The 17,026-nt window shown below is 44.9% G+C and overlaps 1 protein-coding gene across 2 annotated transcripts in view; it reads left to right on the top strand.

Moving 5' to 3' along the window:
- The window catches only part of LOC144829069 (cytosolic non-specific dipeptidase-like), a 303,681-nt gene extending 288,610 nt beyond the window's left edge, over positions 1-15,071 (top strand). For both annotated transcript variants that reach the window (XM_078687832.1, XM_078687831.1), the window contains exon 12: positions 14,336-15,071. In XM_078687832.1, coding sequence (XP_078543958.1) covers positions 14,336-14,399 — 64 coding nt within the window. In that variant the 3' untranslated portion in view covers positions 14,400-15,071. The remainder of the gene's footprint in view (positions 1-14,335) is intronic.
- The last annotated feature ends 1,955 nt before the right edge of the window (positions 15,072-17,026 follow it).

Below are 17,026 nucleotides of genomic sequence, written 5' to 3'. Positions count from 1 at the left end.
CCTGCGCCCGTCCGCGCACGTTCTGTGCACAGCGCCAGCCACTCTGCCCATTCTGCTGCAGGTAACCCCATTTTGACGCACTACTCTGGCAGCATGCTACACAGTCTAAACACCACTGGTTTAAACGCCAAATGCACATATATTCAACCCGGCACCTGGTCTCCACCTGCCCGATTCACCTGCCCCGGTTGCAACATGGAATTACTGGAGCTTAAGTTTCAGCAGTTAAAGAGACACAAAACACAGGTAGGGACAGAAAAGGCCACAGGGATGGAAAAACATTGTAGTATGTTCTTTTTAATGCAAGATCCTTAGTTAAACACAGTATTGACTGCGCCGCACTTTACAGAATCCTGGACTCCGGTCCAGATTTGGGTAAAGCAACACCACCTGATTATCTCTGCTACACATTAAATATACCTTACATGAAAGGGGATGGCTTGGCAGTTTTCTACCAGAAGTCAGTAACTGTATCTTTTTTTCCTTCGTTGAATGCCGAATGTGAAGCTCTGGATTTTTGTTTCTATCTCTGGCACCATCATACCTTTAGAGGCACCTTCATTTATAGGCCACCGGACTTCAGAAGCTCATTCATAACACAAGTTGGCAGTATGCTCAAAAGTGGTCTTAGTGCCAGCTCATATAATATATTAGGAGACTTTAACTTCCATCTGGAGGCGCTTGTTGATCCAGATACCACAAACCTGCTGAACATGATGAGCAATCTTAACTTAAAGCAATTGATCTTTGGCACCACTCACAAGGCAGGACACACATTGGACGGCATTTTTTCTAACAATGCAGTGTTTCGGTTCACAGGCCTACTCCCACTGGTCTGGTCAGACCACAAGGAGGTGCTATTTGAGTCGACCATGCCTGACCGGCACATAAGGAAAACCTGCAACTAAACAGCTGTTGAGCAGAGCATGGAATAGGGTAAAAGCTGAGGAATGACAGGAAGTGTTCAACTCCACATCATTCACTCTAGCTACACATCTCAATGAGGCCACACTCCTTTATCCTAATTGGCTGGAAGCAGCTGGTAATAAGCTTGCTCCCAAGGAACTCTGTCGACCAAATAGGGCACGACTCTCCTCTCCCTGGTATACTCAAGAACTTAGAGATCAAAAACTGGCCTGCAGGAGGAGGAGCTAAGCGCCGACCTAAAATGGCCGCGTAAGCTCTCGGCTCCGCCGAGTCCGTCCACCGGCCCGAATATCCTGGCAACAATCCTGCCCCCTCGAGCCCTTCTTCTAATGGCGGAGGTCGCGCGGTGCAGCGACGGCTGACTCTGGGGTCTGCAGGCCGCTGGGATGGAAGTTGTGCCTGCCTTCATTTTCCGGCCTGGTGAGCGGTGGAGCGGGGGACTCGGGTGCCTGCATCTCCCGCGCCACAGTTAAACAACAGCGGCGGCCCCGGCCGGAAGTCACCAGCGAGGTCCACAGTGGGTAAAACTTTCTGGAAACGGTGGAGGCGCGGTGAGATGGTGCTATTGCTGGGACCACCTGGCCCCCTCCGCTCCTCCATTCCTGATCAGCAGCCGCCCGAGGCGCCGGAGGGTACATAAATCCGCAGACTGCTTGGAATTGTCGGAAGTGACCGGAGCATTGACTGCATTTGGCCTGGGGGTGAGTCTTTGTGGGGGCCTTATCGCTGGGGCCCCTCGCTCCTCCCCCCACCCCCCATTTTTCCCTGAGCTCTCCTTGTGGGAGTGGTGTTCCTGGATTTGGGGAGTCTGCGGGGTTGCGGAGCAGGCACTGTCATCGATGAACGAATGAATGAATGAGTGATGACTTGTAATGCGCAGACTTAACCCAATGGCATCAAGGCGCAAGCAACATACAGACATATATTAACAGGCAGCTTATACCACAGAATTTAGCAAACCTAGGAGAAGAGCCAGGTCTTCAGAAGTTTACGGAAGATCACAAGAGATGGTTGGCTGGAAAGTTCAGGGGGGAGCGAGTTCCATAATTTAGGTGTCAGGGTAGAGAAGGCTTTTCTTTGCCATCTCGCCCTTCTGAATCTAGGGACAATAAGCAAATTTCTGGAGGATGAGCGAAGCGTTCTGTTGGGGGTATAGAGGCTAATTAGGGACCTAATCCCTTCAGAGCCAGATCCAAAGACTGCCCTGTGAGCCAGACCGAGAAGGTTAAAAGAAATCCTGGCCTGAATCGGCAGCCAGTGGAGTTCTTTCCTGGCCTTTGTTGCCGATGAACGCCTAGAGAGGTTTAGGACCATCCTGGCTGCAGCATTCTGAACTACCGGGAGGCGCTGAAGTGATTTCTTGTTTATGCCCGCGTATAACGCGTTACATTAATCAAGCCTGGAGACGACCAGGGCAACAGTTGATTGTCTACGGGCAACAGGTGACATATAAGGGGCAATCTTTTTTTAACGTCCTAATGACAGCACAACATGTGGACACTGTTCTGTTGACCTGAAGGTCAAATGAGAGGGCTGGGTCTATAAGTACTCCCAGATTCCTGGCCGAGAAGGTCGGCTGGGGGCAGTCCCCTAAGGAAGCAGGCCACAAGTCCCCAGACCACAAGTCATGGCTCCCTCCAAAGACCAAGACTTCCGTCTTTTCTCCGTTCAACTTGAGGTAGTTGCGAATAATCCATTGCGCAACTGCCTCCATGCAGGTTCGAAATTTGAGGGCGGAGTCTTTTATTGACCCGGTGGTGGAGACGATGATCCGGGTATCGTCGGCATACGACAAAACCTGGTAACCTGGTACAATTTCGGCAAGTGGGGTCACGTAGATGTTAAACAATAGCGGGCTCAAAGCAGAGCCCTGCGGGACACCACATTGCACAGCCTGAGATGGTGACAAAAATTTGCCCAGTTTTACTCTCTGTCGTCTCTGATGGAGGAAGGAGGAAAGCAAATTTAAGGCACTGCCGCCCACCCCTATCCCCTTTAGCCGGTCAACCAGGATTGAAGGGGACAGGGTGTCGAAAGCTGCTGTTAGATCCAAAAGCACCAACAACGTGGGTTGTCCTCTGTCGACCTCTGATCTGATATTATTGATCACGACTGTGAGGGCAGACTCGGTGCTGTGAGCAGCACGAAACCCATGTTGGGAGCAGTCCAGCAAATTCGCACTCTCTAGATGAGCGGCCAGATGGCGATTTAGGTGGGCCTCAAGTATTTTGGCAGGGGCTGGAAGCAAAGAGATGGGCCGAAATTTTTTTAAGACTTCCGGGTTGAGAGGACTTTTTTAGAAGAGGTTTCACCACTGCAGTTTTCCAGGATCCGGGAAAGATCAACAGGCACCCGGCTCAAATGGTGATTGATTTTGTCTACTGGCTGTTTCGATGACCGTACTGTCCACCGGGAGTGCTGAAGATGGCGCCGTGTATCTTCTGATTCTCCCCTGCTGGTTTGCCTCGTATAATGACGCTGGTGGCGTGGGGAGTGTGAGACGAGTAGCGGCCTGCCTGGGCGATTGGGCACTGGTGTGATAGACCCGTCCCTTGCCCCTCCGGACGGAAACCGGCCCTGAGACCTATCCTAAATAACTTGATCCTGATCACTGGGGGCAGCGATAGGGATTGTGGTGTGTTCCATGGTGGGCACGAATTTGTAATTTGGGTACCTCGCGAGATGGCACCCAAGCAGGACAGTGAGCGACATTCTACCAGGGCGCAGAGGACCCCGAAGCCAGTGCAGATGAACAAGCTGGACCAATATACCCAGCCTAAAGGATCGCCAGGTGGAGAGGGATCTACGGCTGTGAACTCTGGCATGCTCCCGGATCGGGGAGGCGAAATCACGCTGCATGATGTAATGGGAGCTATAGATGGCGTCAAAACCTCCCTGGGACAACAAATGGTGACTCTGGATACCAAATTAGATACAGTGTCTATCGAAGTCAACCTCATACGAGCGGACCTTACTAAGGTAAATGAGAAGGTCAAGCCACTGGACATCAAGACATCCAGCCTGGTGGATGATGTGGCTCAGCTTCAAGAAGATGTGCGTGAGCTCAAGGCCTCCATGAGTTGGCGGAACGCAAGCTGGATGACTATGAAAGTAGGGCCCAGCGAAACAACGTCCGTATTCTGGGTGTACATGAGAGATCGGAGGTCCTGCCCCTGATTTATTTGTGGAGGGCCTTATCCTGAAACGACTCCAGCCTAAAGGCCTCAGTAAACTTTTCACCGTTGAGCGTGCTCCTAAAGTTCCCGGGGGGAAGCCGAGGCCCGAAGCTCCGCCTCGTCCTATGATCGCCAGAGTCTTACATTTTAGGGACAGAGACATCATCCTACAAACCGCAAGAGCAGGGGGTCCTGTTCAGTTTGAGAGCGCCACCCTTTCCTTTTTCCTGGATTTCACGCAGGCGGTGCAGAAGCAGCGACGGAACTTTCTGGCAGTAAATAAGAAATTGAAAGACCGAGGTTTGAAGTATGCCATGATGTTTCCTGCACGACTGTGGGTGGAGGTGCGTGGAAAGGTCTGTTTTTTTGACAATCCAGAAGTTGTGACTGATTGGCTTGACCCTCTCCCTCGCAACGGAGCAAAGTCACCGGATCGGTCTCAGGAAGAGGCTGCATCGGAACGTGAATGAGACTGACTTTGATTGTTTGGGGTGGTCTGATATTTGTGGGGGCTGGGAACATAGTATTGTGTGCTATAGCGTGACCTTCTAGTAATTTTGTGATGAAGAAGTGGGGGCTCAAGGGGGAAACTGAAGGCATCCGGTTTTGGGGCGGGGGTGGTGGAGCAGAATCCTCCTCCAGGTTTTCTTTCTTTGAAGTGTTAGGGGCGACAGGCACTCTGCAGTTGTTAGTGGGCAGTGTTGAGCCCAGCGGGCAGGGCAGCAGGGAGGGGGGTTTTGGGGGGGAATGTTTGTTCTTTATTGTCATAGGTTAGTTGGTTTCATCAGCACTGTACATCGGTTTCATAGACGGCATGTAGGGTTGGGTTTGCAGTACCGGGCATATGATGGGGGGTAGTGAACCCTGAATCCCCACGGAGTATGCGCGACTGCTATAATTAACCCTCTGTAATGTGATTTCTGCTGATGTTCGTTTCAATAAAAAGAATTATATTTTTTTTAAAACTGGCCTGCAAGCACCTTGAAAGAATCTGGAGGAAGGAGGACAATGATAAAGGAACAAATTATTACAAAATAGGTCTAGCTCAGTTCAAACAGCTGCTTCAAGAAACAAAGCAAGAGTTTTTTGCTAAGAGAATTAATTTGGCAAATACTCAATTAAAGAACTGTTTAAAACAGTAACCACCTTTGCACATCCTGCCCCTCCTCCCATTCCGGCTAGCCAGGAACTTTGTGATAAAATAGCTAAATTTTTCTTTGACAAAGTAGAGGCCATTTTCGCCATATTCACTAGCTCAACAATCTAAACGTCCTCAGACCACACAGCCGATCCTACGTTAAGAACAAGCTCTGGCCGACAATTTGATAAATTTGCCCCGGTTAAAACATCAGACATTTTCAATTCTCTTATGACGGTGAAATCAGGCTCATCATATGATCCATGCCCAGTTTCTATACTAAAGCTAGCACCTGAACCAGTCATTTTAACCTTAACTTCCATCATGAATGCCATGTTCATGGAAGGATATTTTCCCAAAATTTAGAAAAGGGCATCTCTACTGCCCCTGCTTAAAAAAGCGAGTCTAGACCCTAAAGACTCCAATAATTTTAGACCTATATCTAGACTCACGCTCCCTGCAAAAAAATCGCAGAGAAAATCATGAATGCTCAACTTAGCTCTTGCCTGGAAGTAGCTCAGGTGTTGGATCCCACGCAGTATGGGTTCCGAGGGGGCATAGCACGGAGACCGCCCTGCTTAAATCTACTGAAGGGATCAGGGTAACACTTGACCAGGGAGGAAATGCCGCTATGATTATGTTGGACCTCTCAGCGGTCTTTGATACGGTTCATTATGCTTTGTTGATGGACCGGCTGCAAAGAGGATGGAGTGCAGGGCTCCGCCTGGAAACTACTCAAATCCTTCCTGTCACACAGACTACAAATTGTCTCCCTTGGCGAATTCACTACTAAACCGTTTTCTTTGCCCTGTGGTGTCCCCCCGGGGTCATGCTTGAGCCCAACACTTTTTAACGTTTGTGTCATTGTTGGCTCTCCTGATCACATCCTTCGGCTTCAGCCTGACCTCCTATGCAGACGAAACCCAAATTGTGGTGTTACTGCAGCCAGGTAAGCTGCAGGGCACAGCGTCCCGATTCCATGACTGCATGACTGCTGTGGGTAACTGGATGGCCCCAAATTGCCCCAAATTAAACTCCGCCAAAATGAAGGTTGTGTTGTTCGGAAATTACGCCAATTTCTGGACCCCGGCCTGTTAGCCTGATACATTGAGTCCCCTTCTCTCCCCTATCAAAAAGGTAAAAAATCTAGGAGTCTGGATAGACCACAAACTCAGTTTTAGGGACCAAATGCATGCAGTGGTCTCATCTACTTCGTATACTCTAAGATCTTTCAAGAAAATCATGCCATTCTTACCCAAAGACAGTCAACAAACAGTTATTACTGCTTTAGCCTTGTCCAGACTGGATTATTGAAATAGCCTCTATATCAATATCCAGGAAGGACCTATGCAACTTCTGCAGAATGTAGCAGCCAGACTGCTCACCAGCATACCAAAATACCCCTCAATCTTGGCTGAGATCAGATGGCTTCATTGGCTGCCCGTTAGAAAACAGGTTCAATTTAAGGCTATTTGAATAGTTCATGAGGCCCTTCATGGATCCGGGCCCAACTACCTTAAATTGCAATTCCATTGATATGCACTAAAAGGACTACTGCGCTCCTCAGATGCTAAGTTGGTAATGGTGCCCTTTGTTAAAAAAGCCAACTGAGGTGGCAGAAGGTTTGTGGTGGGAGCAGCCAAGGTTTGGAATGGCCTTCCATCGTATCTTAGGTGCATGACAAATCTACTTGCCTTCAGGAGGGCTTTGAAAACTTGCCTCTTTTCTGTCTAATTTCTAACATTTACTTCTCCTCTCTTTAGGCCTCAGTAAGACTTTATTTAGTTCCAGGACATCTCCGGGTAACAGTTGCATTTTAGAAATGTCAATAACATCAACATTAACTTGCTGCAGAATATTCCTGCATTTTCAACCTGCTTATAGAAAATCTATCTAAAAATGTGTTTTCCTTCACAAAACTATTAAACCACTATAAGACCAAAAGTACACCAGTCACCTGTGCAGCTCTGTCATCCCTGTCATGTTGTCTTTTTTCCCTGCTGATTTCACCGTCTTCTTAGGGGCATAACTTGTTGTGGTGCCCCTAATATTGCCTGACCATTCAAATTGTACATTTGGTGTTCTCTGGAACACATTGTGATGTACCCTGAGATAGGGAGATCCTCCATTGATCAGCCTGCTCCATGTAAGTAGGCCTACTGGCCTTTTTAATTCCAGTAGCCTGAAGCTGAAGGAGTGCTCTTCATGACAGTTTTTTAAGTGCTTAATATGTTTGTAAATCTTGTGTACATCTGTTTTTCACTAGTGATTGTGAACATCAGAACATATGCACACAGGAGGGACTTACTTTTGTTGCATCTTTTTGGGTGTTTATCTTAGCTGATTGAGAATGTCTGTTTGTGAGAATTGCAGGTGCAAGATGGAGTATAGGTGTTGCCCAAAGGGAACAACAAGGCCAGTCAATCTCTATTTCTTCCTCCTGGTCACCTTTGTTTCCAGGAACTGTTTGGAGATAATATATAGGCTTTCCAGCTAGAGCAGACCCCTAGAGACTCTACAAGGCCAACTGCTTTTAGGCAGTGGCTACTACACAACAGTACATGCTGGTAAGAGTACCTAGGGTATCCTGCCCTTTTATGTTAGATAAGCTTAATTACTAGGAGGGTGCAATTCACAAAGGCCCTATTGTTCACCCACCCCCAACCTATGGGTTTAGTTTGAGACTGACTGTCCTCCCAGAAAACACTCTGATCCAGATCCCCCTCTACAGCCTTCCTGGCTGGAGTTTCAAACTGTAAGAGATTTAAAGACCAAATAACAGATGGCAATTGCCCACTGGATATAAAAACTGGAGCACCACGCCATCTTTTTGAATAACACATGTGGAAATATAGAGCTCAGCGCTGTCCATAGCCTTCTGGGTAGGAACAAGAGAGAAGGCCCTACTGGTCTGTCTGGTATTGACACCCTCCTTGCTGCATGGGACATGCAGCCAGCTCAACAAACCCAGAGATACAGACACAGCTCCTTAAAGCCCTCTATGTCCCTCACCAGAGTCTGGATGAGGACTGCACCAAGAAATTACATCCACAAGTGCAGGTTAGCTGAGTGGTAGCTCTGCCTGGAAAGTTAAATTCCTCTATGCAGTGGCATTATTTGTCGTTACTCTGAGAAGCTACTGCTTTGCTGGACATCTAGAAAGCAGCTTTCCTCTAAGCTAGCTAAAATAAGTGGTCTTTGTGTTTGTGGGATTTCCCCCATTTGTATGGGTCAGATTGGAGTCTGCTTCTCTCCTCATTATCAAATTTCTTCTCATCTCAGTGAGAAGCCACTGGCCCAGAGTGTCAAAGAACCCCACGTCATGAGACAGCCCCACTTTAAGGGACTTACACAACTAACTCCAAACCCAGAAGACAGGATAATCTCCTTGGACCCAGCAACTCACTTTTTCAAACTCCGAGACACTGATCCTTTGCTTTGCAGCTTATTGCCACTGCTTGGTCTTTGTTTCAGGTTGTAGGCCCTGCTTCTACTGAGTTGGAATGCAAATTATTCAAAGTGTTGTATTTACGACTGGTTAATAATCTCAAAAGATTAGGGTTTGTGAATATTGTTTGAACCATTCAATCTTTTCAGTAGATATATTAATATAGAGTTGTGCTTCCTCCTTTCCAAGATCACACCAGAGCTCTTGCTTCGTTAGTCAGCACAAGTAGTATGTTGTTTTTAATGGATGGGGTCCTGGTTTTAATGTTGTATTGTATGACAGCCCTATTGTGAGCTGTAACTTTTATTCTAGTGGTGATCATGGCATGTTACTGGACCCCACACCTCATCATTCCACCACCTCCTTTAATTTTTGCCTTGACTGCTGGTCCATGTCTCCTTTGAGAGTCTGCAAGGCTTAAGAGGTCAACTTCCCATCGCAGACAGTACCCAGTGTCCTGATTAGAAGGGAACAGCTGTATGAGCTTGTTTGACCATGTGTCTACATCGAAGAGGAATAAGCCTGACACGTGTTATTCTCTATTTAGAAACAGAGATCCTAATTCAGAAAGCCCTGCTTGCAAAAGTTAGAACTATAATTCCCTAATTTTCCTTTTATGTTTGGTATACAGGTTTAGCTCCACACAATGTTCTTGGAAATCTATGACAGTTGTAGGGTCCATGGGCTTGTATCATACATCGTAACCCAGGGGTTCAACAGGGTTATGCAACAGTTGTCTGCACCCCCAGGGCACTACTGTAATACAAAAGGGGCTGCACACATTTGTGAGGCCCTTCCGAAATACTAATAGTGGTGGCTCACTTGTAGTGGGAGCGCTATCTTGAGAGGGTGTTCCCACATTTGCTTGGGGGGCATGGCCCCATGCAAATAAACAAATCACTTTGTCTGTGCACCCAACCGTATTATGGACGTGCGAGCAGAAACAAACAGGCCGTTCAGAGGTGCATTGACAGTGCACCACAAGGAGGTGCCAGCCTTCTTAAGGACTGAGCCAGCTGGTGGGCTCTGTATGGACATTCCAGGAGACGGGTATCTGAAACCGAAATGAGTGCTGTTGTGCAAAATGCACTCTGCTCAGCGGCAAGGACAAAGCAGGTCAAGTGTGGAGAGAGCCTTGCAAATGCCATCAGGACTGCACCTTGAAAAGCATGAACTTGGTGCCTCTGAGGATGTTCACCTGCACACAACAGCAGCGGGAGACAAAGATGGTGGAGCAGGACTGGTGCCTCTTCAGAGTCTTGGTAACACGAATCTCAATGGAGGTCTTCGGTGAGATTGTCTGTGGTGACAGTGCAATTGGAACAGCAAGATACTGCCTAGAGCTTCGAAGGCTTAGCAGTGCAATACTGCTTGGAATGAGAGCATGCAACATTGCCTTTGAAACACAATCCTGCAGTAATTCCTCAGTCCCTGCACAGTGTAATGGGATCTGGCTATTTCTACAGGTGACCTCCAGGTGCAGCCCGTGCAGGTAAGAGCGGTGGGATCGGGTTCGGAGGGGATTTCAACAGACGACCATGAGGAAAAAATAAATAATAAATTACTTTTCCCTCATTGTTGTCTGTTGTAATCCCTCCCCACACTCACCTGGCCCCGCCCCTCTTACCTGCACGGGCCGCTGCTGGTGACCTCGAAAACAATATGACAGAACATTTCTTTTTGTCAAGCTTCTTCTGATGGTTGCTGAGCTCTGAACAGTCAGAGAGCATCTTCAGAGAGGACAACTGCACCAGGTTGGTTGCCAGGGGCCTGGATGCCTTGACATGGACCTCAGCAGGCGTTCCACCAAGAACTGCTGCTTTGGCACCAGCAGGGATGTAGATTACTTACACTTCTCACCTTACCTTACCACATACATTATTTCTCCAGATTTCTTTATGCAGGTTTTCTAGTCTCAATGTTCTCCTTTCTGTATCTTTCATTTATAAAATGTTTAAATCCTTCATTTCTTTTACTTACTCAAACTTCGTTTACATCATCCAACCTAGGATCGTGAGACATATTGTTACCATTGGTTGGCTTCATCGTCACTCTCATTTGCTTACTTCTCATGGGTTAGTTGTGTGTACTTCCCTTCCCCTCCTAGTGTGTGTCCCACCCATAGAGCATGGACACATTACTATGCCCTTCTACTGCTGTTTTGTCAGGCGTTGCTTTATTCTTTTTGTTTATGCACTCTACAAGAGGGGATAGGTTTTCCATCTGCCTCATGTGCTTTTGTCCCCTCTCCACTGTGCTCGATGTTTCTCTCTCTTTCCCGGGTGCCTCTGCCCCACTCCTCCTGAGCTGCCTTCTCACCCATGTGCTTTCGAATCCCAAGCACCATGTTGCTCTATTCCACCCATTTGATCCACCCTCCAGAAACCCTGTGTTGCTGCCCCTCCTCATCCTCAATGTTGCTTCCACCCGGACATGTGTCTTCCCCATTGCTTCCGTTCCTGTGTTGCTTCCACCCCTCTCATGTTCTTCCCCCGCCCACTTTAAGAAACCACCAGAGCAGCTCTGTAGCTTCTGCCCCCCTCCCCCCACAAACAACCCCTGTTGTGTTACCCCTGTGTGGTCTCTTTCCCTCACCTACTCACTGACTCTACAAACAAGTATTGCTTTTAGGACAGGTTTGTTTTTCATTTTAGTAATTGATTCAACTTGGTGTACACACCGACATAATAACATGGATGGCAACATCAGAAGCTTTTTTTTTTATTCTTTGGCCATGCGACACAACATCAGGAATGCTGTGCCTCATGGCTAAAACCATTGGCAAAGTCAATTGATCCTAAAGGTGAGACCTATTGGCATTGCCATGCTTGTTTATGCATACTACTATTGGAGTATGTCTAGCACTGATCAAATAAAATGAAAGCCAATACTATGGGATTGCCAGAATATTTTCTTCTCAACTAATGGGGGACATGTGTGCTAATGGCAAACTCATATTGTTCAATTTTCTTTCGAAACTACACAAACACAATTTCTCAAGTATGGAAGGCTATATACTGATATTCCCCCGTGGTCAGTTCATAATTTCATAAATGGCAACAGCTCACAGTTTATGTCAAATGGCCCTCAAGTTAGACATAGGTACAACAAAATAGGTTCTTGTTTTTACATATTTTATTTCTTTTTTCTTTTTTGTAGTGTATCAAAATTATTTTAAATTTTTTTTTTGATTTTCTTATATATTCATCAATTCATGGACATAGATCATAGGCAAAACATTATTAATAGTTCATTATGCGATATCATAAGTTTTACAAAGTATTAAAGGAGACCAATTGATTTGTAATTAAAAATTTGACACCCTGTGCTACACATACTGACTAACATACACACCATCTCATTCATACAACTCTACACTCTTACAAGTTCTAAACAATTTCTAAGGTTTTGAGGTGACACAGATAGTATTTGTCTAACGCCAGGTCTACGCGTTTCGGTGGGTTCAGACCACCTTCCTCAGGACCGGATCAGAAAGAGTTTTACTCTCCTCTCTCGACGTATGTGTTCAGGGTACCTGAAAGTACAAACACAGTGTAATGTACCCATATCTCAACTTGAAAGGAGGACATTTGATTAAGTCTATATTCTTTCATCTCTTAGTTACTTGGTACATTAGCTGTAAGGCATCATGTTACAACCTTGGGCATGTGACATCAATTTAAAAATAATTACTGGTCACTAAAGTAAACATAGAGGGGGTCCCAAATTTTATGTAACTCAAGTATGGAAGGCTACATTACATTGCTTTTTTTCTTATGCTATTTTTTTTAGCGTAGAAGCAGAGAACGTGTTTATTTTTTGCACTCAGTTAGAGAAAAGCTAGATTCTTTCTGCATGATTCTACACATTCAGAGCTACTTCAGCTTACATATATTTTTTTTAAACTGACTTGCATTGAACTGTTTCTAATATCTGTGTGCAACATATATCTAACATGTTTTTGATGTGTTTAATTTTGTACTAGGGGCCAGATTCATCAAGCTCAAATCCGCTCACAAAGGGCCAGATTCTGAGAATCTGGCCCTTTGGGAGCGGTATTTTTGCATTTGGGATGCATCATCCCAAATGCAAAAATCGCTAAATAAGAATTCGCTAAATTGCGATTCTTTGCATTTAAGGAATCTCAAATTGAGATTTCTTAAATGCAATGCATGAAAGTGAAAAAAATAGCGAATTCGCTATTAGGGCACGCAAATTACCATGAAGTACATCTTCGTGGTAATTTGCAAAAACTTTGAAAAATGCACTAAAGTGCATTTTTCAAAGTTTCATGTTGCGCACACACATGCCCTAAGGGCATGTGTGTGCGTAATATATGTGCACACATCAATTTCAGGGGTGCAACAGGGTGTCCTTTGGACACCCCTGCACCCTTGAAATCGCAATCTCAATTTGCGAATCGCTAATTACTATTAGCAAATTGAGATTGTCTTCCCATTCATTCCTATGGGCCTCTAGGCCCATAGGAATGAATAGGGAGATATTCCTTAATTGCGACTCGCAAATTGCGACTCGCAATTAAGGAGTTATTAGAAATCGCTATTTTTTTGTGATTTCTTGATGCATAGCATTTTGCTATTCCTTAATAGCGAATCGGTATTTTTCGCTATTAAGGAATAGCAAAATGTGTTCTTGATGAATCTGGGGGTAGATGTTTTATTTGTATTCTTGATGTTTAAAAACATGCTTGTTATTTTATATGAAAGAGCTACGCACCAAGGTTTTAAGTGGTTTGTGGGAAAGTTGATGGTGTGACCATGCATTATAAGTTGTGCTCCCGGTTGTATGGTATTCATTTGTTACCATTCCCATCAGTATTTATCCATATTTATTTTCTGCTAATTTCATCTATATTTATCCATATTTATTTTGGGTTCTGTGAAAAAATGAAGCTGAAATTTGTACATTTATTCCACTGATAAATAGGCCCTCATTCTTGAATACCTGCCAGGTTTCAATGCTGTGAACACCCGCAGAAGATAAAGCAGTGTACTTATAGGAACATATGCAAATTTCAGTCTCAACCTTGTGCATATCTACTGCTGTTAAAGTCTCTTTACTAAAATCCCTTTATTTTTTAACCCCCTTATCTACAAATCCACACATCTATTGGTCTGGCAGTCATGGCAGACAGTATTTAGAATTATTCAAAAAGCAAACTAATTTCCGTTTTTATACATATTCAAAAATAAATACAGGCAAGAAAATGAATGTTTTCTGTCTGTATTTATCAGTACAAATCTGTAAAAACGGAAAACAAGGAGCCTTAATTATAAGGGATAAAGTACCCCCTGGCATACATGATAAGGATATTGCAAGTCACCTCGGAGTTCCAATACCTCATAACGGAACTCGGCCTTCCACCTCGTTCCTCTTAATGGTTATGGAACTTGTTGGCGACTTGCAATATCCTTATAATGTACGGCATGGGGTACTTTATCCCATATATAATACCCTCCTCCTCGTCATGCAAAGGTTCAATGGTTCTGTAAGTAAAAGACCAGACATCCGAAGCAGACTTTGACTGGACATATATATTAACGGTACAGACTCCGTTTTTAAATTAAAAGAAATTGGAAACGCTGAATTAGTGTAGACTAATCATTCTCTTTGGTTTTTCGACAGGTCCAATTACATTGGCGGTACAAAACTATATGCTGATTTTCTTCATGAACTCAGCAAAGTCTAAAGAAGATTCTTCACTTTTTCTCCCCAAATACAAATATGACACATTGATTGATAATGTAATTTGATTGACATTGGTTAACTTCACGTAAAAAAAGTTGCAGTTTGAAAATGACTAGCCGTGTATAATGTATGTAGCATAATTGACAGTGAATCTAGCACATCCACGTTTACATGAACAGAGTATCTTTCTGCCACCCACCGTCGAAATGGAAGAACTTTTCAAATAATAGGGAAATTCAACAAAAAGAGACCAAGATATCACGATGTAATGTACAACTGTATGACGCTCTATAGGTAACCTCCTTATACCTCATGAACTTGTGAGCACTTATGTGTATGCCATGCATGAGATTAATTTATTTGGGCCCCCTCTGCCACATGTTTGATCAGGCAAGATGGCACATTCAGCCCTCCCCTCATGAATATACATCATTTCCATATTCCCTCTAAAGTGCAGATTCACACCCAGATTCCATTGCTTAGGTGATGTGAAGAATAGATTTGGGGGTAGGGCGGAAAATACTTCACTGTTTACATGTTTGCAATATCATGATATATACTGTGCTATGATGACTGAACCAGCTTTATGTAATGACATATGTTTCACGGCTGGTAATCTTGTACCACTGAATGCTGTCAAAGAAACTGTCTTAACAAAATAAAATAAACTCTGTGTTAAAAAAATGAAAGCTCTATATTGGAGCTTTTTGCCTTTTTTTTGTTTTACGACGTGGCGTAAATACAGCTTTTATCTGTCTGTGAGATTGCATTTCTAGAGTATTGGCTTTTTGAGTTGTGTCAATCCCGTTTTGAATTGGTCAATGGAGCATTTCCTATTTACCTGCATCAAGCCATTTCATTAGTCGATCAGGTACTTCTGTTGCATTGCATATACTGTAGAGTGTCCTTACACTGCAATGGAAGAGCATAGTTATTACCATTTATCATCTTCACACCAGTTTGTGGGATTAGCACCATCAGCCCACATCAAGCCCAAGCCCTGCTCACCTCAGAGCTTAGCCTGTCAGAAAAAACGATTGGCTGTATGTCCGAATGGCTGCCATGTCTGTATGCGGAATGGCACCAGAGGATAAGGATTCCACCTGAATTGCCATCATTGCTAAAATGGGCATGATCTGATGTGCAGTGGCAGATTCAATCAGGGGCTTCCGAAAGCTTTGGTAGATGCTGCTGAGTGCTACCTGGGCTATTCTTGGCGTGTTCCTAATGGCCGGTACTTCCAGCGGCACTCACCAATTTCCTAAGACTAGGGCGGGATCAGGTCACTTGAAAAAGCAGGTAGCAGCAGACTCCAACAGCCCCATCTAAATTGGCCTCTATGTGGTCCATTGGGTAGACTGGGAGGATGGAAAGGGCAGTCTTTATATTTCCGCTGTGGCTGGTGCAGGCCTACTCTGTCATAAAACTAGTTCACAGTGGATGTCTCTGAAAGTCCGATTGGAGCCCAAACAGGCATGGGCTAGACTTGCAGCTGAGCAGTTAGCCGCAGGAACACCGGGACAGGTGAGGAACTTGGCGGTCCTCCTGTCAATGGCAAGTGCCACCATTTTTTAAGAACGGGACCAACCCTTACAGGAAATCTGTAAACATAAGCCGAACCCCCAATAAGTCTTAGCATCATATTGTATCACGTAAATAGCCTGTGACTGCTTCTGGCTATCCGTGAACCTCAGGCGATATTTCTTAAGGGTCAGACTAAACTTACAGATAAGGGTTTCTTTCAGGGGGCTCTCTTCATCAGGTCCGCTACATCTAGGGTCAATAAGGTACCTCTCCCAGTAATGGGCATGTTCTTCCACAGAATAACTCTCGAGTACCCCTCTAGGACACTATGCATACATAGGACCAACTCATATGCTGCAAACCACTTATCTACACCATCCCTTACCACATACCTAAGCACCATATTTTTGAGAATGTTGCCTCTCTAACCTCTCCTGGGCACTTCATTGTAACTGCCACATTCTTCACTGGACTCTGAGCCCCTCCTGGACCTCAAGTCTATTGTGCACTAGCTCCTCTCATAGGCCAGTAAGACCTTCTTCTTTTCTTTCAATGCGAGGGTCATCTTTTCTACTCAGTGGCCTGATTTTTCTCTTCCAAGGCTAGGGTAGCCAGCTGCAATTTCAAAACCCCCTCTTCCTGTCTGTCCTCTAGCACTTATGAGGTCAACTGTCGGCTGATACACGTTTCCCTTCTCTGGACAATGCAGCTGAGGCTGCACCTGGGGTTGCACACTCCTCAATGAAATTTTGAGAAATACATTTTATAACCAAATTTCGATTTGCACACCATGAAATAATTTTATTATAGAGTTGCATTTAAACTTCTGCAGAAATAAATTTGGATAGAAAAATTACATGTAGGTAAATGTGCCTGCTTTAAATGTGTTGGAATCACTTTCGACTGCATTCAGATTGGGGTAGGAAATAATGCATAAGTAAATTCCACATAGGGAAAATGTGCTTGCTCTACAATGTGCGGGATAAATAACATGGAGAAAAGAGAAGGGAAAAGGTAGTAGGCTGTTACATTTAATGTTCTTCTGTAACTAGGCCCAAGCCTTTTCCTTTCAACTCTTGCTCACAAATGAATAGACGTTTATTA

The sequence above is a fragment of the Lissotriton helveticus genome, chromosome 4_1 (genome assembly GCF_964261635.1).
Source record: "Lissotriton helveticus chromosome 4_1, aLisHel1.1, whole genome shotgun sequence".
Lineage (NCBI taxonomy): Eukaryota > Metazoa > Chordata > Amphibia > Caudata > Salamandridae > Lissotriton > Lissotriton helveticus.
This window is presented reverse-complemented; position numbering and strand designations above follow the sequence as displayed.